Below are 22536 nucleotides of genomic sequence, written 5' to 3'. Positions count from 1 at the left end.
GTTTGACTCTGTATCTAGCTAGAAAGCAATATTCCTCCCAGTCCAATAATCATAGTTTTAAAATCCGGTCCGGCTTGGTGGGTTGACCTGGAACCCGGCCGACCCGGGGTTGAAACAGGCCGGATTGATAAAAAAATAAGATAAGCCATGACCCGGCGTGACCCAGTCAATCCGGCGGGTTGACCCGGAAACCCGAACGACCCGACAAAACCCGGTCAAAAACCCGGTGGTAAACCATTGACTTTTGTTTTTTTCACTAAAACGACGTCGTTTTGAATTTTTTTAAAAATAGAAATTGACCTGGCCGACCCGTTCAACCCGGTCAAAACCCGAAACCCGGGCCTTGGACCGGGCCAGCCACCGGGCCGGGTTTAAAAACTATGCCAATAATAGTCATTCCTTGCCTAGTTAAATGTGACAAAAAAAACATGGCTTTATTCTCTTCTATATATATATATATATATATATGGTGAACTGACTAGAGCATGCATATAATACTTCTTCTAGTCATGATGGTCAGTGAGGTTTTTGGTTTTAAAATCAACAACTCCATTGAAATTTCTTGAACTTGAAGAATATGCAAAGACAATGATGGCATCATTGACATGTTAGCAAAGAGGGAGAGAAATTTAAGGAAAAAAACATCTGTGGATTTGCTGTATTTACGTACACACCAATATGCTAATCATTCCTTGTACAGAAACAAGAAAGGATTCTCCTCTACATTATTGTCCCAATCTATCAAACATTCATGAAGAAAAAAATGAAAATCAAAATCAAGGCTCCCTCCCCACTGTTTCATTTTATATGCTCTTGGATCTTGATCCTGCCAACTTCTGCAGCTTCTTCCAAGCTTGCCACGGAAAATCTGGCAAATTTTAGTTCAATAAATTTGCAAAAAAAAACCAACAGATACCGTAACTCATCAACTGATTGCGGATTCACCTACCCTCCACTACAGTATTGCTCCAAGATAAGGACATAGAAGATGAGTGGTATCGTCTAATTTCATCAAAAGTTGGGTGCGATCCATGGCTAGAATAACTCGACCAAAAATCCGTAGACTTCATCTGTTGTAGCAAACATGCATCCATATCCTCACTTTCAATCTCACTAAGCTCATTATTGCCCTCCGTCACCTTCACTACTTGCCTCATTGTCGGCCGCACTTTAGAGTCAGGATATGCACACAATAAGCCTAGATGAAGCATTCTTTCTACTTCTCCTTCATCAAATTGTTCTCCTCTAGCCTTTAGTCGCTCATCCAAGGCATAAAGTGACTGCCCTTGCATCATCAACTGCCAAACCGATTCTACCAAAGGTGGCTTCCCTTCTTCTATAGGCCTCCTTCCACACATGACCTCCAAAATCAAGACCCCAAAACCGAACACGTCGGTTTGAGCTGAGGTTCTTCCACTTCGAACCACCTCAGGTGCCATGTATCCTATGGTTCCAACCACCCGCGTGGTGCTAGGCACTTGACCACGCCCGTGCACTCGAGCCAATCCAAAATCACCTAGCTTTCCATTCATATCCTTGTCAAGTAACACGTTGCTGGCCTTAATGTCTCTGTGTAGGACTTGAGAATCCCATCCCTCGTGCAAATACAATAATGCAGAAGCCACGTCTTTCAAAATTCTTATTCTCTCTTCACAGCTCAACATTTTACTCTCATCACAATCGAACACCCTCTTCTCCAAACTCCCATTTTCCATGTAGTCATATACCAACATGAAGACTCCTCTTTCTCTCTTGCACCAACCTCTCAACCCCACCAAACTCCTATGCTTCAACCTTCCAAGACTTGAAATTTCAGCTAAAAACTCCCTCATCCCATCATTTTCATGTGAAATGCGCTTCACTGCAATCTCTGTCCCTCCTGGTAAAACACCCTTATAGACCTTTCCATTTCCTCCGATTCCAATAACATTTTCTTCACTGAATCCTTTTGTTGCTGCCTCAATTTCTTGATACCTAACCTGATGTGGCCAGTACTCCAATTCCCAATCCTCCATTTCCTCTCTCTCCCTTGCTTTCCTTTGTCTTCTCTTAATCAAAAACCATATAATTGTAGCAGCCGAAACAACAAGAAGGACCCCTCCCACTGTGGCTCCTGCAATGAACACTTTAGACCGATAAAATGGATCTTTAGGAAGCACAAACGATGGCAACCCAGTAGTGATTAACCTCTCACTCAACGAAAAATTGGAATTGCTAAAGCTCCATGCCAAAATCTTGTGATTTTCAACAAGCAGTCCGGTTGAAGAAGTGAATCCCACATACATCTCATCCTCGAAAACGTCAGATAGATTAAGAGACACATTCAATAAAGGCCTGGAAGGCCTTTTCATGCCGGCCGGAGCCATAGTAACATTAATCATAGAATCTTCATAGTCAATCCAAACTTGGTAGTTTTTACCATTATTTAGATCCTGTTCCTTAAAAGAATTCCTATCCTCATCACTGGTGTTCTCATTGTTGCTGCTTCTTGAATTATCAGGCCAATAGCCTGCATCTGCTGCTTTAATTGATGTAAGTGTATTTACATCTATTCCAACATGGTTATCATTCATATCACTGAATTCTTCATTTGCAAACACATCAAACTCGATGCCAAGCAGATGATCATATGAACGGTTACCGTTCGTACGATTCAGAAAGCCTAAATATTGAGCTGAAATAGAGCTTTGAATGCTTGTACAGGGCACAAAAAGAAAAGCCAGGCCATGCCCAGGAAGAACATTCTTGTAAGGGGTCATAGCAAAAATAAAAGAAGTGGAAAATGGATACACAAATGAAGAATTTGGATCTTTGGTTGGTATCTTTGTTGGGTACAAAGCACGGCCAATTTTGAAAGATGTTTGATTTGTAAGTGTAAGAATGCGAGATTCAATGATGGCCGAGCCATAGAGTGAAACACTAGAGGAATTGAATCCATTGAAGACAAAGTCAATAGCCGATATGGGTTGCAAAAACAGGATTATAGGAAGTAGAAGCAAGGCAAGATCAAGCTTCTTGTTGAATTTCTTCATTTCAATCCAAGAAGCAAGGAGAGAATGAGAAAGGAAGGTGTTTTTCATTGTAGATTATAACTTCAGACAGATAAGGTGGTCTGAAACAGGATGTTAAGGTTGTAGAAAGGATAGGAGTCTCTTTCAACTTGCCAAGTCAAACGTTTAGCAGCAGGATTATAATGGTTGTGAATTTGTCCATGAACCTGACGCAATTGGAATTTTGTGTTTATTACAATATCAAGGTCGATTATCTTCGAAGAAAATACTTGGTAGCTTCAAACTTATTTCCTTAGATATAAATTTCGGATTTGCCAGCAAGTTGATTTAGAATCTATACGTATCTAAATTAAAGAAAAAACAAATAATTAATATAATAAAAAATTCAGGTTAATTTACTAATCCAGTTAAGCCAATCCTAACTTATTTGTTTTTTCAAAAAAAATATTTTATTTATTTTATTTTATTAACTCATGTAGGCATGTTACACGTTACATGATTTGATAATTAAATACGTTTGGCAATATTCATGTTTCCAATTTATTTTTATTTTTTTAAAGAAAAGTTGTTCTTATATTTGAACTTAAAACAATCATATAAAAGTAAACTCGTATAACTATTGTAATAACGAAAACTGGTCATGAAGTTCATACAGATCTCATATACAAAAAAACTAAATAAAAATAAATAAAAACGTTCATACAGATCTCATATACAAAAAAACTTAATAAAAAAAAAAAAACTAGAGAAACTTCATTTTGAAGATTTTTGAGGCAATGTTCAAACTTTTCTAGTTTCTTCTTCTCCTCCTCGTATTAATTACAGTCACAATCAACCTCTAAACCAAAACGACCGTAGACTTAGGTAGAAGAAAAGAATTGGGGTCCAGATACAATGGCAACTTGGTATATTTTAAGAGGAATTCAAGGGTATTGATGAGTAGAAATTCTTAATAACTTTTTTTATATTTAAAAAAATAATATTAACCTGCTGTTAAGCATGGATATTAAATTCAAGAACCTTGCCTCTGGTATAAATATTAAATCTAAAAAGTTTAAATATTTTTTATATTTTTTAATATTTGAAAATAAATATAATATTAACTCGTTGGAAAACATGGATAAATACACTAGAGCATGTGTTTTTGTGTGTAATAAGGAATGAAAGCATTGTTGTAATTAACGAGGATCAGAGGAATTATAAATAGTACTGTGGTTTCTTAGAGAAGCCATACCTAGCCAGCTCTAGGAGAATATATAAAAGGGGGGAGATTTCTTCAATTTTCATCAAATTTCTTGAGTGAAACATAAAAAAGGCATAGATTAAGGGTATAGCTAAAAATTTATTTAAAAAAATAACACAATTCATTTAGCCACAACAATATCATTGACGCAATTATTATTATTATTTTTTAAGCCTACGGCAATGTCATAATTACTGCAACCTAGAAAAATCTAAGCTTATCTTGAATTTAGTCATAAGTGATGTTGTAGATAGAGTTTTACTCCACCAAAATATTTATAACTGCATTACCTAAATAGCAATACGAATTCTTTTTATGATAATAGAAATTAATTTTAAAAAATAATCCACACTTGAATTATTAGGAGTTTAAATTAGTTAAAACTAGCAGTTGGCCCAAATTAATTTTTTTAAGAGAAAAGGTAGATGTTATTAACAAGTTTTCTAGTAGAAAAATAATAATTATGAATACAAAATTTGACGCATGTGATTGATAAAATTAATCAAGAATTATACAGGATAATAAATATTAAAAAAATTATTAATACCAACTAAAGATTAAATAAAAAATATAAGAGATAGGTGAAGATTACTATAGCGAATTTCTATCACACGGAACTCTTAAAATTTATTTATGTATTTATATGACAATAAGTTGTTTTTATATAAAAAGAGTAATAATCTAATTTTAATCAGAATAAATTGCTAGTATAATTCCTCATTTTCGTATTAATATTTTTTATCTCTTAAAAAAACATATTATGTTTTTTTGTGTGATTCATTGAAAATCAAAAGCAATCAAAACTTACATAAAAAAATTAAACGATTTAAATTAAAAATAAAAAAGCAATTGTCTAATTAAAACACCTTTATCTTATTATTGTGCTCAATTTTCCTAGAAAGTTTTTATAATAATATTTTTTAAAAAACAAAATCTTATCATAATCATAAAAATAATTTTTATAAAAAAATTAATATTATTATAATTTTAACAAGATTGTATTAAAAATATAAGAATATTATATTATCAATGCTTTGTTGTGGGGAATTATTTGATAGTATCATTAAACCTCGTTAGACTTAAGGGTCGATTTAAAGTTCCTCATCTTAACTCCTTTTCTAACAAGAGTTTCAAATTAAATCATATAAAAGTTGATCTAATATAATTGGATCAAGTTTATAGATCCAAAAATAACTTGATCAACCTAGTTAAAATTTGATTTAATTTAGTTAAAAAATCTTCTAAGCACCATCATTTGATTTTTTTTTATATTATGACCATAACATTTTAAATTGATCAAGGTCAAGCCAGATTTACTTGTCAAATTGATGACCCGAATCATAGATTTATTTTAAATTGATCAAGGTCAAGCCAGATTCACTTGTCAAATTGGTCAAATTGATGACCCGAATCATAGATTTTATTAGGTTTAATAGCTTATTATTTTGAAATTATTTTTTTTAATTATGTAATAATAAAAAAATGCAGGAAATCCACTAAAAAAATTCAAAAAAAAAAAAGAAATCATGAAGGTCTCTAAAACAAATTCTTGAAAATATTATAAAAACAATGTTATAATCTTATTAGAAAATAAGATTATAACATTCTTAATTAATAAAATAATATCCCAAAATATTTTAAATTGGTTATATATATAAAGGCTTAAAAGAGAGATTAGACAACTAATCTGGTCCTAAGTGGGCCAGCACACCAGTCTCACTAAAAATGAAAAAGGTGTGTACAAGGCCAAACCCAGGCATCTAGTCTTCTTTTTTTTTTTTTCGTTCTTACAATGAACAGAAATTTATCATTCATTAGTTACATGCTGATCATCTTAGTTAGTTAAAAAATTGTCAGGATATCAGGTAATTAGATAAAAAAAAAAAACTTGATTTCAATTTATTTTCATAAAAAAATTTCTAAAAAACACTAGAAAATTTTCAATTAACCCATGTCTAACTTTAAAACAACTTTTAATCTCTTAGAAATTTAAAAATTCATCCCGATCTAAAAAGAAAATCCAATTTCCAATTTATTTTTAATAGCAAGATGAAGGGTAAAACACATCAATTAAATCTCTATTGTCAAATAAAATTTATTGACACGAATAATGGGGTTTTTTTCCTTGTTGGAATATGATTACTAAGCTACTTTCTCTTTTCTCACCTTTTCTTTGACAACTCTTTCTTTTATCTCTTAAGTTTAGGAACCGAAACAGAAACAAAATGAAGTTGTGGGCTAAAACATAAAAATCATGAATAAAAAAATTTTAGGGACCAAAACTATATAAAAAAATGTGCCTCATGAACATTAAAGAAAAAAATAAAAAAGGTTGTAGTTTTGTTTAAGAGTCAAATTCAGTTTCTAAAGATTCAATTTTTTTAGCAATAAGATTAAATATTTTCTTGCCAAGTATAGCATTAATTTAATATTGGAATACATTTTTGACACTTCTAGAACCATATAACAAGCTAACTAAAACAAATTATCAGCCTTAATATTGGCTAATATAGCTTATAAGGATAAAATTATAAAACAAACTGATATCAAAGTAAAAAATTCTCCTAGAACTGGAAAAAAAAATATTGAAATCTACAACCTTTTCTCTCAAAATAAAATCAACACCTTTTTTAATTTTTCTTATAATGCAATGGATTTAAAGCAACAACCAGAAGTTAAAGTATCTTCTTGTCATAATGATAAGGGTATTATCTAATTTTGTTTTACTAAAATTAAGTAATTTCTCAAAGAATTAAGAATCCTAAAATATACATTAATTATACATATTCAAATAAGAGAATAGTTATATTTAAAGAAATAACAACATTTCTTTTAAAATATTTATTTTTTATAAAAGATTATATTTATTATGTTTTTTTATAAATTGTATTATTATTAATTATCCTATTTTTAATTCATTTTACATTATCTCTAGAAATGAAAATGCGTGGATTGATCATTTGACATCAATCCCTTAAAAATAGATTTATTTATATATATATATATATAATTAAAAAAAAAAAAAAACCTTTGCTACCTGTGGACTTATCGAGAAAGATTAAATAAAAACTCTAGTTTCTAAATTAACCCATGAACTTCTAGAATTTTATGAACAATTCGCGTCTGTAATTATACTTTATATTTTGCTCACCACGCAAATAATGATTGTTAATTGCATACCTTTATAGGTGCCCCCATGATTACTTCAGCAACCAAGCTACTGTAACTAAAGAGATGAAGCAGCTTTTGGAAAGCATCTATCTTGGTTCGAATACCACTGGAAGCCTTCTTCCTCAAGCCCACTCTACTTTAGTAATTCGGGAAGGATCCGAGCTGGCCTTCTCAAGCCAGTCGTCGGGGAACCTCTTTCGTCGATATACTGGCGTCAATCTTTCCATATATAAAATGGTAGCCGCTAAGGCCACTCGGACTACCTTTCACCATAGGGGACAGCAGGAGAGCTTCAAGCCCTCTCCTTAGCCGGCGCAGCGTTGATATTGTATAACCTTAGGCGGCGGCGGTTGAGTCACTCTCGTCCCTGGGTGGGGTTTAGTTCTTCCCTCCAAAGTGGAAAGCAAAAAATGGCTGAGTGCAATTCTTGGGTTCTCCCTTACGTGACAAATCATTAAAAAAGCACCATGCTGCCTTCCGACAACTATAAAAACAATGGAACGGATGCGGGAATATAGTAAGCCAATAGCACTAGGGTGAGGTGCACTTTCTCTTAACAGACGGGACAAGGATGTTTTGTTTTTTTTTTTTTGTCAAGTAAAAATAACAATTCCCTTACCAATACGAGGAAGTCATCAGCAAGAGATTTTTAGCATTTTTCTTCAATTTCTTCTTTGATTCAACCCTTAATTATTACTCAAGAATTTTCAAGCTCGATTTTTATCTGTGCTATTGATACAATTTTAATCCCAACTATATTTATATTTTTTTAATTGTTTTTTGTCTTTTTTATGATTTTCATGGTTTTTTAACACAAAAAAAATAAATAAAATAGCAAAATAATTATAATTAACTAAATTTAATAAGATAACATTTTTTTTCCAAGTTTCAAAATATATAGAAAAAAGGCAGTAAAAAAAAAAAGGTTATGACATCCTCCATCAGCTCTCTTTCTTTAAGTAAATAGTTCTTGTCATAGTTTTTCAATAATTGTTGCTTGCAAGCGATATTATTCTTATAATTCATAGGGAGGGGTGGATGGCATAACATTGATGAAAAAAGGGTTCAAATCACCTTCCATGGAATTATCAACAAATTCAATACATTGGAAGGTGTAGAAATTACTACAATGTTTTAGTATGCTTTGTTAATAAGCATGTTACACAACCTTTCGGTACTTGGATTTAAACTTATGTCACTTAAGGCATCTCTAATGGAAAAAATAATTAAAAAATAAATAAATTGTTGGTGTAACTTTTTTAATAGTATAAATATAGTTTTTTTATATATGTACTCCGATGAAAAAAATATTTTAGCAACCCATTTATATTTTAATATATTTAATATTTAATACTTTAAGCTTTTTGTTTTTAGAAAAGTGATGAGAAAAGTTGTGCAGATAAAAGAAGTAATATTTTAATAATATATTTTAATATTTTTGGCTCTATTGATTAGATATGTAGGAATTATTTTTCTTTGATACAAAAATTATTTTAGCTCTTCATTTGTCTATCCATTTTAAAGCTATAAAATAAAATAAAAATAGCGAAGAAAATTACTTTTTTTAAGCTCCTTTTTTGACTCGTCTTGTACACACCAAATCCGAGTTTCATAGAGACTAGAGATAGGAGTGTGGCATACACTACACTAGCCAAAGCTAACCTTTTTTTATTGACAAATGCTGCATTTTTATTTTATTTTTTTAGCATTTGCCGATAAAAAAAAAAAAAAAAAACTTCAGGCCTGGAATGGATTTTTTATTGGCCCATCATTAATTTTGTTGTCCATACACAGTATAGACCACTTCAGGCCTGGAATGGATTTTTTATTGGACCATCATTAATTTTGTTATCCATACACAGTATAGACCGGCCCCTCATTAATTTTGTTGTCCATACAAAGTATAGACTGGCCCATCATTAAACTGGGAATAATGAGTTTTATATGGGCTTTAGAGCATTGGGTAACACTTAACAGTGTGCACTTCAGGCCCATTTAAGAAGAGACAAAGGGACAAGGACAAAATAGTCTGAAGTCAAAAACATTGTGGGATATGACAGACCCAAAAAGGTCCTGTCGACGTCGAGAAAAAGGATTGCACCAGCCGGGAATCGAACCCGGGTCTGTACCGTGGCAGGGTACTATTCTACCACTAGACCACTGGTGCTTGTAGCTGTCAGTATGTGGAATAATTATTTAATTATAAATAATAACACGCCTATCTCCTAGTCAAACACACAAGCAAAATAGCGGGCAGTGTTTTTGACAGAAATCTTGGACCATTACGACAAAGTTTAACTTTCTATCTGCTAAACAGCAATATTCCTCCCTGCCAACCACCACCTACTCACCTAATGATAATCATTCCGCGGTGGTGGCCCAGCAGTCATCGATATATTTTTTTTTTTCGGTATTTAGATTTGATTTTTTATGTCTATGTTTGTGTTATCTTATTTGTCTATTTAATTTATAAAAAAATTAATAAATTCAGTTGTGGTATGTCTAAATTAGTAATTTCTTATCCGGCGAAATGTGAAAAAAAAAGAAGGGTAATGATGATAATAGTGCTTTATTCTCTTTTATATATTTATATATATATGGTGAATTGACTAGAACATGCATATAACACTTCTTCTAGTCATGATGGTCAGTGAGGTTTTTGGTTTTAAAATCAACAAATCCATTGAAATTTCTTGAACTTGAAGAACGTGCAAAGACGAAGGTGACATGTTAGCAAAGAGGAAGAGAAATTTAAGGGAAAAAAAAACATCTGAGGATTTGCTGTATTTATGTACACACCAATATGCTAATCATTCCTTGTACAGAAACAAGAAAGGATTCTCCTCTACATTATTGTCCCAATCTATCAAACATTCATGAAGAAAAAAATGAAAATCAAAATCAAGGCTCCCTCCCCACTGTTTCATTTTATATGCTCTTGGATCTTGATCCTGCCAACTTCTGCAGCTTCTTCCAAGCTTGCCACGGAAAATCTGGCAAATTTTAGTTCAATAAATTTGCAAAAAAAAACCAACAGATACCGTAACTCATCAACTGATTGCGGATTCACCTACCCTCCACTACAGTATTGCTCCAAGATAAGGACATAGAAGATGAGTGATATCGTCTAATTTGATCAAAAGTTAGGTGCGATCCATGGCTAGAACTTTGAGAATAACTCGACCAAAAATCCTTGGACTTCATCTGTTGTAGCAAACATGCATCCAGATCCTCACTTTCAATCTCACTAAGCTCATTATTGCCCTCCATGACCTTCACTACTTGCCTCATTGTCGGCCGCACTTTAGAGTCAGGATATGCACACAATAAGCCTAGATGAAGCATTCTTTCTACTTCTCCTTCATCAAATTGTTCTCCTCTAGCCTTTAGTCGCTCATCCAAGGCATAAAGTGACTGCCCTTGCATCATCAACTGCCAAACCGATTCTACCAAAGGTGGCTGCCCTTCTTCTATAGGCCTCCTTCCACACATGACCTCCAAAATCAAGACCCCAAAACCGAACACGTCGGTTTGAGCTGAGGTTCTTCCACTTCGAACCACCTCAGGTGCCATGTATCCTATGGTTCCAACCACCCGCGTGGTGCTAGGCACTTGACCATGCCCTTGCACTCGAGCCAATCCAAAATCACCTAACCTTCCATTCATATCCTTGTCAAGTAACACGTTGCTGGCCTTAATGTCTCTATGTAGGACTAGAGAATCCCATCCCTCGTGCAAATACAATAATGCAGAAGCCACGTCTTTCAAAATTCTTATTCTCTCTTCACAGCTCAACATTTTACTCTCATCACAATCGAACACCCTCTTCTCCAAACTCCCATTTTCCATGTAGTCATATACCAACATGAAGACTCCTCTTTCTCTCTTGCACCAACCTCTCAACCCCACCAAACTCCTATGCTTCAACCTTCCAAGACTTGAAATTTCAGCTAAAAACTCCCTCATCCCATCATTTTCATGTGAAATGCGCTTCACTGCAATCTCTGTCCCTCCTGGTAAAACACCCTTGTAGACCTTTCCATTTCCTCCGATTCCGATAACATTTTCTTCACTGAATCCTTTTGTTGCTGCCTCGATTTCTTGATACCTAATTCGATGTGGCCAATACTCCAATTCCCAATCCTCCATTTCCTCTCTCTCCCTTGCTTTCCTTTGTCTTCTCTTAATCAAAAACCATGCAATTGCAGCAGCAGAAACAACAAGAAGGACCCCTCCCACTGTGGCTCCTGCAATGAACACTTTAGACCGATAAAATGGATCTTTAGGAAGCACAAACGATGGCAACCCAGTAGTGATTAACCTCTCACTCAACGAAAAATTGGAATTGCTAAAGCTCCATGCCAAAATCTTGTGACTTTCAACAAGTTGTCCGGTTGAAGAAGTGAATCCCACATACATCTCATCCTCAAAAACATCAGATAGATTAAGAGACACATTCAATAAAGGCCTGGCAGGCCTTTTCATGCCAGCCGGAGCCATAGTAACATTAATCATAGAATCTTCATAGTCAATCCAAACTTGGTAGTTTTTACCATTATTTAGATCCTGTTCCTTAAAAGAATTGCTATCCTCATCACTGGTGTTCCCATTGCTGCTGCTTCCTGAATTATCAGGCCAATAGCCTGCATCTGCTGCTTCAATTGATGTAAGTGAATTTACATCTATTCCAACATGATTATCATTCATATCACTGAATTCTTCATTTGCGAACACATCAAACTCGATGCCAAGCATATGATTATCTGAACTATTACCGTTCGTAAAATTCAGAAAGCCTAAATTTTGAGCTGAACTAGAGCCTTGAATGCCTGTAAAGGGCACAAAAAGAAAAACCAGGCCATGCCCAGGAAGAACATTCTTGTAAGGGGCCATAGCAAAAATAAAAGAAGTGGAAAATGGATACACAAATGAAGAATTTGGAGTTTTGGTTGGTATCTTTGTTGGGTACAAAGCACGGCCAATTGAGAAAGATGTTTGATTTGTAAGTGTAAGAATGCGAGATTCAATGATGGCAGAGCCATAGAGTGAAACACTAGAGGAATTGAATCCATTGAAGACAAAGTCAATAGCCGATACGGGTTGCAAAAACAGGATTATAGGAAATAGAAGCAAGGCAAGATCAAGCTTGTTGTTAAATTTCTTCATTTCAATCCAAGAAGCCAGAAGAGAAAGAGAAAGGAAGGAGTGTTTTTCATGGTAGATTATAACTTCAGACAGATAAGGTGGTCTGAAACAGGAGGTTAAGGTTGTGGAGAAAGCATAGGAGTTTCTTTCAACTTGGCAGTCAAACCTTTAGCAGCAGGATTTAATGGCTGTGAATGTGTCCACACTTTATCTTTAATTTATTGATTTTTTTTAAATAATATTATTTTTTAAAAATATATTTTTTATTTGCTATCTTTTTATCTCATGATACGAGTTTTGTCCTGACCCGCCATCCTAATCAAGATATAAAACGGTAATCTAATATAATTATTTTCTAATTATAAATATTCATTTAACATTGAGGGTGATTTTTTATATACATAAATTAATTTAATAACCAAAACTGGTCATGAAGTTCATACAGATCTCATATACAAAAAAAATAAAAAATGAATAAAGGAATAAAAAAACACTAGAGAAACTTCATTTCAAAGATTTGTGAGGCAAGTTCAGACTTATGAAGCTTCTTCTTCTTCTTCTTCTTCTTCTTCTCGTATTAATTATAGCCACAACCAACCTCTCAACCAAAACGATCATAGAGTTAGGTAGCAGAAAGGAATTGGGGTCCAGATACACTGGCAACTTGGTGTATTTTAAGATAAATTCAATTTGTATAGTCAATTCCCGAAGGGTCAAAGAAGGTTCGGTCAATTTCACGAGTATCCAAAAGGAAAAGAAGAGTTCCAATCACTAGCATTAGACAAATGTCCAGATGTAAGAGAAAGGGACAGGAAAGTGAAATTAGCGGCTGCCACCTGTTTGTGAGAAATCCCACGACGAAAAGACGAACGAGCTTGTTTGACCATCAATCATGGAGGCCGCGGGTGTAATTAAATATTATAGTTGTGATTATTTTTTAAAATATTTTTTATTTTATAAAAAGTTATTTTTAATATTAGTATATTAAAATAATTTTAAAATTATTAATTTAAAATAAAAAAATATTTAAATATTTTTAAAATATATAAATAAATACAATTTAAAGCATAGACATATCCACTTCACAATGGTTTTTGGGTCGTGTATTAAAGGCAAATATATGTTAACATCAATTAATGAAAGGTTTCAGCTTTCATAATTACTGAAGATATAATTAACTCTTAATTATGAAAGAGAATTTTATTATATTTATGTTAATGTATACCTTAAAATACAAGCTAGAGAAATCAAACTTACAAATAAAAATTATTTTACAAACAAAGAAAGCAATTTAAGCTTAAAATAGTGCATGGGATGTAATTCTTGTTTATATCATGTCATCGCTTGCCTTCCATTGCCATAACCTTACTCCACAGTACTTTATGCCATGATAATTAAAGCAATCATGGTAGCAAGTTTAAGCAATTAATCATGAGAGGGAGGGGAAATAATTCCAGGTGGTTAACATCTCATAATCAGATACCTAAACCTATGATGGGATGCAGCTAAGGCCTAGATTATGATTTGCTTTAATGTGTGCTCGTGCTGCGTGTTAGTGGCTTTGTGACCTTTGTATTTGAAATATCATTTTGAAGGGTGGTCAAAGTTTTTTGTTTTTCAAATAGCCTGCGTTGCTCTTAGCAGCGTAATCTAATAGAATTAAACGCTATCAATATTAGCTCAACCAATGGCGGAGGCATGTTAAGGGGTTTAGGTGAGCTGCAATCCAGGTGAAGATTTTATTAATAATTTGTTAATTAGTTTTATATAAAAACTTGGGATTTTTAATTGAATTATTTAAAAAAATTTTTTAATTAATTTTATATAAAAAATTTGTGATTTTTAATTGAATTATTAAAAATTTTTAAAAAATTACATGGAGCCTTCTAATATAATGCTTTAACTTGAGTTAAAATTTTATAATTTTTAGAGAAATTTAAAAATTTGATGAAAAATTACAATTTGATTAGTTTTATATTATTTGATGTATTTTTCAATCCGACCATCAGATTAAGCTGAAATTTTATAATAAATCTTAAAATATATTGAATAAAATCTGGTTAAAATTTTAGGATTAACGAAGCTTAGTAGTGCTAACAAAAAAAACTGTCAAATAAAAAAAAACGACTCATTAAAGATAAAATGGTTATTTTTCATTAAAAAATAAAAAAAAAGTTATTCCTTCCTTTTATATATTGTCGACTGAGCAAAAGCACAATAAAAAAAAGAAAGAAAAGAAAAGATGAGAGAAAAATAAGGGGAAAATATAAAAAACAATTAAGAAAAAAATAACAAAAATAAAATAATAACCTTGTAAACTTATAAAATATTAATCTAAAAAACATTAAGTGAAGGAAGGAGGAATTGAGAGAGGAAAAAAATTTAATTATTTTATTTTCCTATTGATATGAAATTGTTATTTGATCATAACTAAGAAGTTGTTACAATATCGATTCAAATTCAATTATAGATAAATTATATTTCACAAAATATCAAAAGATGTAATTTTAATAGTGGATTTATTTTTACCTTCACTTCAATTTTATATACTTTTAAATTTATTTTTAAATATTTTGGGTAGTATATTTGAATTAAAACTTTACTATTAACTTCAAAAAATCATATATATGTATATATAAGTTAATAATTAATCTTAAAAACAATTATATGTTTATTTATTATATATTTATTTCATAGCTCAAAAAAGTAAAAATTTCTACCTAAACCCAACCCATAAAAAACTCTCAAAGGTTACACTATCAAGGGTAACACAATTTTTGAGATTTTCTTAACTCATTTGTATAAACAATTTGGTATAGATTGAGTACCCAATTAAGTAAAGAAATTCAAATTAAATATAAAAATAATAAAATTTACAAAAATAATAGCTTCTCAACCTAATTTGAATGCTTTATTGATCTCTTAGATACAACGAGCATGCCTTTTATAATGCTAATAAAAATATTTAAATTCAAATTAATAGTTTAGGCACTACTTGTTTGTTGGAAAATAGTTTCTTTTTAGGAAGTAAATTCTGAAAAAATAAATTATTTTATGATGTTTAGTAGTGTAATGGAAAATAAATTAAAAAATACTTCCTAGTATTTAGTTATGCCATAGAAAGTAAACTGGAAAATAATTTATCAATGTTTTATTTTTTTCAAATTTATTAAAATAACGAGGAATAAATCTTACAAATTAAAAGGTTGAATGAGAATGAAATTGAAAAAAAATATAATTTCATAAATTATCTCAAATAAAATAGATAATAATCAAAATAATAGATATCAAATCCAAAAAAAAAAATAAAGGATGAAGAAATTAAAGTAATAATAATTAACATTTCATAAATTATTTCAAATAAAATAAGTAACAATCAAAAGAATAAGGACTAAATTTGATGGATAAAATTTTTCAATAAAACAATGATAAGAAAAAAGCAAATAACAATCATAAAAATGAGCATCAAAATTAATATAAAAATAAAATTTTAGAGATAAAATTAAAAATAAATATTTAAAATAAAATATATATAGCAATCAAAAGTTTAAGAATTAAATTTAATATAATCAACAAATAATATGACATTTTTAAATTTTTCATAACTTCCAGAAAGTGTTTTACTAGAAACCAAGTTAAAAAAAATTTTAACTGGAAAGTGTTTTCTGTTGACTAATTTTTCTAATAGCAAACAAATTTAAAAAAAAAATTAAAAATAATTAACCAGGTTAAATTTTTTTTAATTAGAAAGTGTTTTCTGTTGACAAATTTTTCTAATAGTAAACAAATACAAAAAAAAATTTAAAAGTAATTTTTAAAAAAATAAATTTCAAAAAACAAACATATTCTTAATTAAAGTTATATCCATTTTTATTACAGATTTTTTTTCCGTTAATTTTTATTTTTATTTTTTCTTGAATTGTGATACTCCTAGCATGGTTGCTTTGACTTTTTAGTAGTGGCGTAGTTAGTTGTGCTATATTTCTAAATTATTTTTAATAATTGCTCTAGTTTATAAATAATATTTTACAACTGACCTATTTTCAAGAAATAACTGGAGCATGTCACCGATAGCTTTTCTGATCTAAGTATTTTATATATAATATTCAGAATACCATTGCATATCATTCTTCACATAAAATCCGGGACCATCACACACTAATCAATTATAAGTTTCGTAATCAATGACATAATAGCTTTTAATTTAGTATTATCGAATTTACAAGTTTCTAAACAACATTAGACTTCAAAAACCACCGCAGGGCATCTCAACAAAAATAAAAAATAAAAAGCACCCAATGGAGCCATGGTTTTATATACAAAAGACAAAATATCAATTATTTCATGAAAATATTGGAGGTTCGCCGTCGGCAACTAATCTCGTGAACATGTTAATGAATGATTTTTATTTTAAAAATTTAAATTTTATTATTTTTTATATTTTAAATTAGTATTCTTTTATGTTTTTAGATTATTTTAATGTTCTGATATTAAAAATAAAAAAAATTATTTTAATATATTTTCAAATAAAAAATATTTTAAAAAATAATTAAAACTATATTTTTAAACAAGTTTTAAAAATATAATTTTATTCACATGAATATGATAATCTATCTCATTGAGGTTAAAATTTAATAGGAACGAGGTTCCAAGGATCATATAGTTCCTAATCAAGACAGAAGCAAATTACAATATTGATTAGTTAAGATTCTAAACACGATAACACGAGCGGAAAACCAATAAACCTAAGAAAATAATGAATAAATTCTTCTGTGTTGACCTTGTAATTAATTAAATCCACTCATGTACTTTAACTTTCGACATGAAAATCTTGATATTTTCAGTTCTTAGACATGTAGTTACTACATGTACATTACATGTCTTCCACATATATATTTTTAAGTACGTGTTTAGCAATGTAGTTGCAGTTACTTTTTAAATAATTTTTTATGTTAAAAAACATATTAAAAATATTTTTTATTTTTTAAAAATTATTTTTAATATTATCATATCAAATTGATCCAAAACATACAAAACATATTAAATTTTAATAAAAAGAAATTGATTTTTTTTGGAAATATTGTTTGCATGATGTTACCAAACGAACTGATACTAAATAACAGGATCACGAATATTACTAATCAAACGAGGTAGGTTGTAAAACTTGGATCCTTTCGTTTAAGTGGTTTATTGTTGATTTTTTAAAATTTTTTTAGAAATATATTAAAATATATTTTTTATTTTAAAAAAATTTATTTGTAAGAGTAATATAATTAATCAAAAAATTTAATCTATAAAAATTAATGTTCAATATCCTAGTATAAATATTATACCTATAAATAGGCTAATATTTAAATACCATAAGTGAACTAGAAAATTTTTAAAAATTATTTTAAATATTCATCAATTTTAATTGTGAGTATTTTTCACTATAATATACGAGTTGTAGAGAATACTTTTGCCTTCCAGTATAGGTGAATCCTATCAAATCACTTACATAGATCATTCTTAAAAGAATTTATTGAAGTATACGAGCCTATAATAAATTTAAAATGTCAGATATATTCATGAAAGTAAATATTTATTATGAACTATAGACTTACCACAAGTTTAGAACTCATCAAAATCTTTAAACCATATCTAAAATATATAATATAGTTTGCCACAAGTAAAATACACTAAGAATATTAATATATTCTCTATTAAGAATATTAATATATTCTTTGTTAAAATAATTAAGATCAAACACAAAAAGGAGACTAAAATTCTGAATATTCTGTATATTATGAATGCTTAGTTTTAACCTAAATACAAATAAAGTATATATAGATTAAACTGAAAGTACTATTCTACCTTTAATAAATAAGACTACATAAATATTATTTAACATTTCTCCTCAAACTCACGATGCAGCAGCTACGAGCATCGAGAGTTTGCCAACCAAAAAACGAACACAAGAGATGGAATATGCCTTGGTAAAGAAATCACCAATATGTAAGGAAGAAGGAACAAAAGGCAACGCAATGGTGCCATGCTTGAGATAATGACGAGTAAGATGACAATCGATCTCAATGTGCTTAGTTCGCTCATGAAAAACCGAGTTGTGAGCAATGTGAATAGAACTCTGGCTGTCACAATATATAGAAGTAGGATGAGAAAAGGAAACTCCCATATTAGCAAGTAATCAACGTAACCAAACAATCTCTTTAGTTGTAGATGTCATGGCATGATATTCTGCTTCGGTGAATTATTAAGAAATAATAGATTGATTTTTACTCTTCTAAGAAATAAGAGAATCACCTAAAAAGATACAGAATCCGGTAATAGACTTACAATATGTGGGATCACTACCATGATCAGCATCAGAGTATGCACGCAACTCTGAGGAAGAGGTGGATGAAAGTAAAAGACTCTAAAAAACTATACCCCGAAGATATCGTAAAATATGAAGAACAGTTGCTCAATGAACAGTAGTAGGAGAAGTAACAAACTGACTAACAATATGAATAGCATATGCAATATATGGACGAGTAATGGGATATACCAAACTCCTAACAATAGTGCGGTATAAAATAGGATCCATCAAAGGTAAATCATCAGAAGAAGAGTATCTTGCGTTAACCTCAATGGAAGTATCTACAGTCTTGTTATCAATAAGTTTAGCCCGCTCAAGAATATCTACAACATATTTCGACTGAGAAAGAAGATAACCTCTAGGTGAGTATGCTACCTCAATACCCATGAAATATTGAAGATAACCCAAATCCTTCATTTCAAATCGTCTAGCTAACTCTGTCTTCAAAACTGAAATACCATCAATGTCATCACTAGTAATAATCACGTCATCAACATATAAAGACAAAATAATACGACCTGCATCAATGCACTTAATAAAAAGAGCAGAATTATGACTGATAAAAACAAAGTCAAGAGATGAGATCACAATAGAGAATTTCTCAAACCAAGCATGAGGTGCTTGTTTGAGACAATATAATGCTTTCTTAAGCTTACAAACATATCCAGAGTCATGTGAAATACCAGGAGGGGGTGTCATGTAAACTTCTTCTTGAAAATCTCCATTCAAGAAGACATTTTTAACATCAAACTGAGAAATATACCACTGACGAATCGAAACTACGACAATAAGAGTATGAATAGTAGTTATTTTTGCAACCAAAACAAATATCTCCTCATAATCCATACCATACTGTTGAGAATATCCTTTTACAACCAGCCTAACTTTGTATCGCTCAATAGACCCATCAGAATTAGTTTTAATCTTACACATCCAATGACAACCAATAATACTCTTACCAGGAGGTAGAGGAACCAGATCCCAAAGATCTGTCATAGCAGAATAAAACTCTTGAATACTCATATTCTTTTGATGAAGAGCTCGTATGTCATTTTTTAATTGATACTATTTTGCAAAATTTGATTGTGTGAATAACCTTTGTAGATGATCCCAAACCTCTTTTGTTATCTCATACTTCGCCAACTGCATGCCTATCAAATACTCAATAGAATTGTTGATCCAAGTAATGATCTTTGCATTATTTGCTTCCCATGTATCTATCAAAAAAGCATCCCCCTCCTCAACATTCTTAGATATCATATAAGTTCCACTAACATACCCCAACATCTTCTTACCCTTAAGAAAATTTCTCATTACATAGCTCTAATATGAATAGTTCTTCCCATCCAACCTTACACTCACAGATTGAAGTGAATCATCTCTTTCAGTAGCCATAATCAACAATCACAGAGAACCAGAATGCAAAAGCAGCGGAAAACAAAATACCAAATTGTAGAAACTGAATAAAGATTGTAGAAACTAAACAAATGTCTTCTTAAAATTATACGATTACTCCAAAACACAAAACAAATTTGCAGAAACTGAACGCAAATATCAAATTGTAAAAGCTGAAGGGAAGATGAAATATCAAAATAATTGCAGAAACTGATGAAATACCAAATAGTTGGATCCACGAAGTTGTGTTCATGATTAAGCCTCGTTCCATAAAACCAGCTTTGATACCATGTTAAAATAATTAAAATCAAACACAAAAAGAAGGTTAGAATTCTGAATATTCTATATATTATGAATGCTTAGTCTTAACCTAAATACAAATAAAGTATATATATATATTAAACTGAAAGTATTATTCTATCCATAATAAATAAGACTACATAAATACTATTTAACATTCTCTACCTATAACTAGTCTCCTATCCTTAAAAATTTTTATAAGATGAGTACATTCAATTTTTTTAATTAATAATAATTTCTTCTCAAAATAGGATGATAAATACTTAAAATGATGGTGTTTTTGTCAAAATAGAGTAAATCTTGCTAGAAGGGTTCTTCAACAATTTTTTTTTCATGAAGAGTAAAATTTTTAAAAAAATAAAAAAAAAACTATTAGAGTTATAAAAAATAATTAACTTTACATCTCTAATTAACTTTTTATATCATCACAAATCGTAAAAAACCTACTCAATTACTGCATTAAATATAGATGTTTTTGGAGGGCAAATATATGAGGTTGTCGCTCCATCGTATTGAAATAGGACTGATATATTGCTTCACAAATCTCTTTCTAATAAACCCGAATGAAATCTAGTTGTCGGTGGAGATGAGAGAATTTCTCATGAAAGGTTTGATATAAAATTATTGTTTTTAGCGACTTAAATTAGTCAAAAACCATTTCTTCTTAAACTTAATTCGAGGTGCTCCAAACTTCTAATTAGGAATTGAGTGGGCAAAGATGTACTTTCTTGGAGAAAGGTTACCTTGCAGCCCATATCAAAGCAGGCTGGTGAGGCGAAGTTCTCAGCCCTATACCATATCCAAGTATACTAAGGAGATCCAATTATCATATCAAATTTACAAGTTTTTTAGTGGTTTATTGTTGATTTTTTAAAATTTTTTTAGAAATATATTAAAATATATTTTTTATTTTAAAAAAATTTATTTGTAAGAGTAATATAATTAATCAAAAAATTTAATCTATAAAAATTAATGTTCAATATCCTAGTATAAATATTATACCTATAAATAGGCTAATATTTAAATACCATAAGTGAACTAGAAAATTTTTTAAAATTATTTTAAATATTTATCAATTTTAATTGTGAGTATTTTTCACTATAATATACGAGTTGTAGAGAATACTTTTGCCTTCCAGTATAGGTGAATCCTATCAAATCACTTACATAGATCATTCTTAAAAGAATTTATTGAAGTATACGAGCCTATAATAAATTTAAAATGTCAGATATATTCATGAAAGTAAATATTTATTATGAACTATAGACTTACCACAAGTTTAGAACTCATCAAAATCTTTAAACCATATCTAAAATATATAATATAGTTTGCCACAAGTAAAATACACTAAGAATATTAATATATTCTCTATTAAGAATATTAATATATTCTTTGTTAAAATAATTAAGATCAAACACAAAAAGGAGACTAAAATTCTGAATATTCTGTATATTATGAATGCTTAGGTTTAACCTAAATACAAATAAAGTATATATAGATTAAACTGAAAGTACTATTCTACCTTTAATAAATAAGACTACATAAATATTATTTAACATTTCTCCTCAAACTCACGATGCAGCAGCTACGAGCATCGAGAGTTTGCCAACCAAAAAACGAACACAAGAGATGGAATATGCCTTGGTAAAGAAATCACCAATCTGTAAGGAAGAAGGAACAAAAGGCAACGCAATGGTGCCATGCTTGAGATAATGACGAGTAAGATGACAATCGATCTCAATGTGCTTAGTTCGCTCATGAAAAACCGAGTTGTGAGCAATGTGAATAAAACTCTGGTTGTCACAATATATAGAAGTAGGATGAGAAAAGGAAACTCCCATATCAGCAAGTAACTAACATAACCAAACAATTTCTTTGGTAGTAGATGCCATGGCACGATATTCTGCTTCGGTGGA

The 22536-nt window shown here is 30.5% G+C and overlaps 2 protein-coding genes and 1 non-coding gene across 5 annotated transcripts; all 3 read right to left on the bottom strand.

Annotated features, from left to right (window-relative positions):
• Nucleotides 1-628: 628 nt before the first annotated feature.
• Nucleotides 629-3239, bottom strand: LOC105138871 (L-type lectin-domain containing receptor kinase VII.1-like). Of its 2 annotated transcripts, XM_011045086.1 has the most exons (2): nt 950-3239; nt 629-868 (listed from the first exon to the last, which is right to left on the bottom strand). In XM_011045086.1, the coding sequence occupies exons 1-2, from the start codon at nt 3078-3080 to the stop codon at nt 804-806; spliced, it is 2196 nt and encodes a 731-aa protein (XP_011043388.1). In that variant the 5' UTR covers nt 3081-3239; the 3' UTR covers nt 629-803. The 2 variants fall into 2 exon arrangements, with proteins under 2 accessions (XP_011043388.1, XP_011043389.1); XM_011045087.1 differs by having other exon boundaries at nt 629-3238.
• Nucleotides 3240-9521: 6282 nt separating this feature from the next.
• Nucleotides 9522-9592, bottom strand: TRNAG-GCC (transfer RNA glycine (anticodon GCC)). The gene has a single exon. It is a non-coding gene; the product is annotated as a tRNA-Gly (tRNA).
• Nucleotides 9593-10155: 563 nt separating this feature from the next.
• On the bottom strand, nt 10156-12744 carry LOC105138872 (L-type lectin-domain containing receptor kinase VII.1-like). Of its 2 annotated transcripts, XM_011045089.1 has the most exons (2): nt 10500-12744; nt 10156-10418 (listed from the first exon to the last, which is right to left on the bottom strand). In XM_011045089.1, the coding sequence occupies exons 1-2, from the start codon at nt 12589-12591 to the stop codon at nt 10354-10356; spliced, it is 2157 nt and encodes a 718-aa protein (XP_011043391.1). In that variant the 5' UTR covers nt 12592-12744; the 3' UTR covers nt 10156-10353. The 2 variants fall into 2 exon arrangements, with proteins under 2 accessions (XP_011043391.1, XP_011043392.1); XM_011045090.1 differs by having other exon boundaries at nt 10186-12744.
• Between the last annotated feature and the right edge of the window lie 9792 nt (nt 12745-22536).

The sequence above is a fragment of the Populus euphratica genome, unplaced genomic scaffold (assembly GCF_000495115.2).
Source record: "Populus euphratica unplaced genomic scaffold, PopEup_1.0 scaffold84.1, whole genome shotgun sequence".
Lineage (NCBI taxonomy): Eukaryota > Viridiplantae > Streptophyta > Magnoliopsida > Malpighiales > Salicaceae > Populus > Populus euphratica.
This window is presented reverse-complemented; position numbering and strand designations above follow the sequence as displayed.

Bases quoted from the DNA above. Each gene is read 5' to 3' on its own strand.
- LOC105138871 (XM_011045086.1), bottom strand. From the start codon at position 3,080: ATGAAAAACACCTTCCTTTCTCATTCTCTCCTTGCTTCTTGGATTGAA. The intron at 869-949 runs GTAGGTGAATCC...AAAATTTGCCAG, and splicing joins GAGCAATACTGTAGTGGAGG to ATTTTCCGTGGCAAGCTTGG.
- LOC105138872 (XM_011045089.1), bottom strand. From the start codon at position 12,591: ATGAAGAAATTTAACAACAAGCTTGATCTTGCCTTGCTTCTATTTCCT. The intron at 10,419-10,499 runs GTAGGTGAATCC...AAAATTTGCCAG, and splicing joins GAGCAATACTGTAGTGGAGG to ATTTTCCGTGGCAAGCTTGG.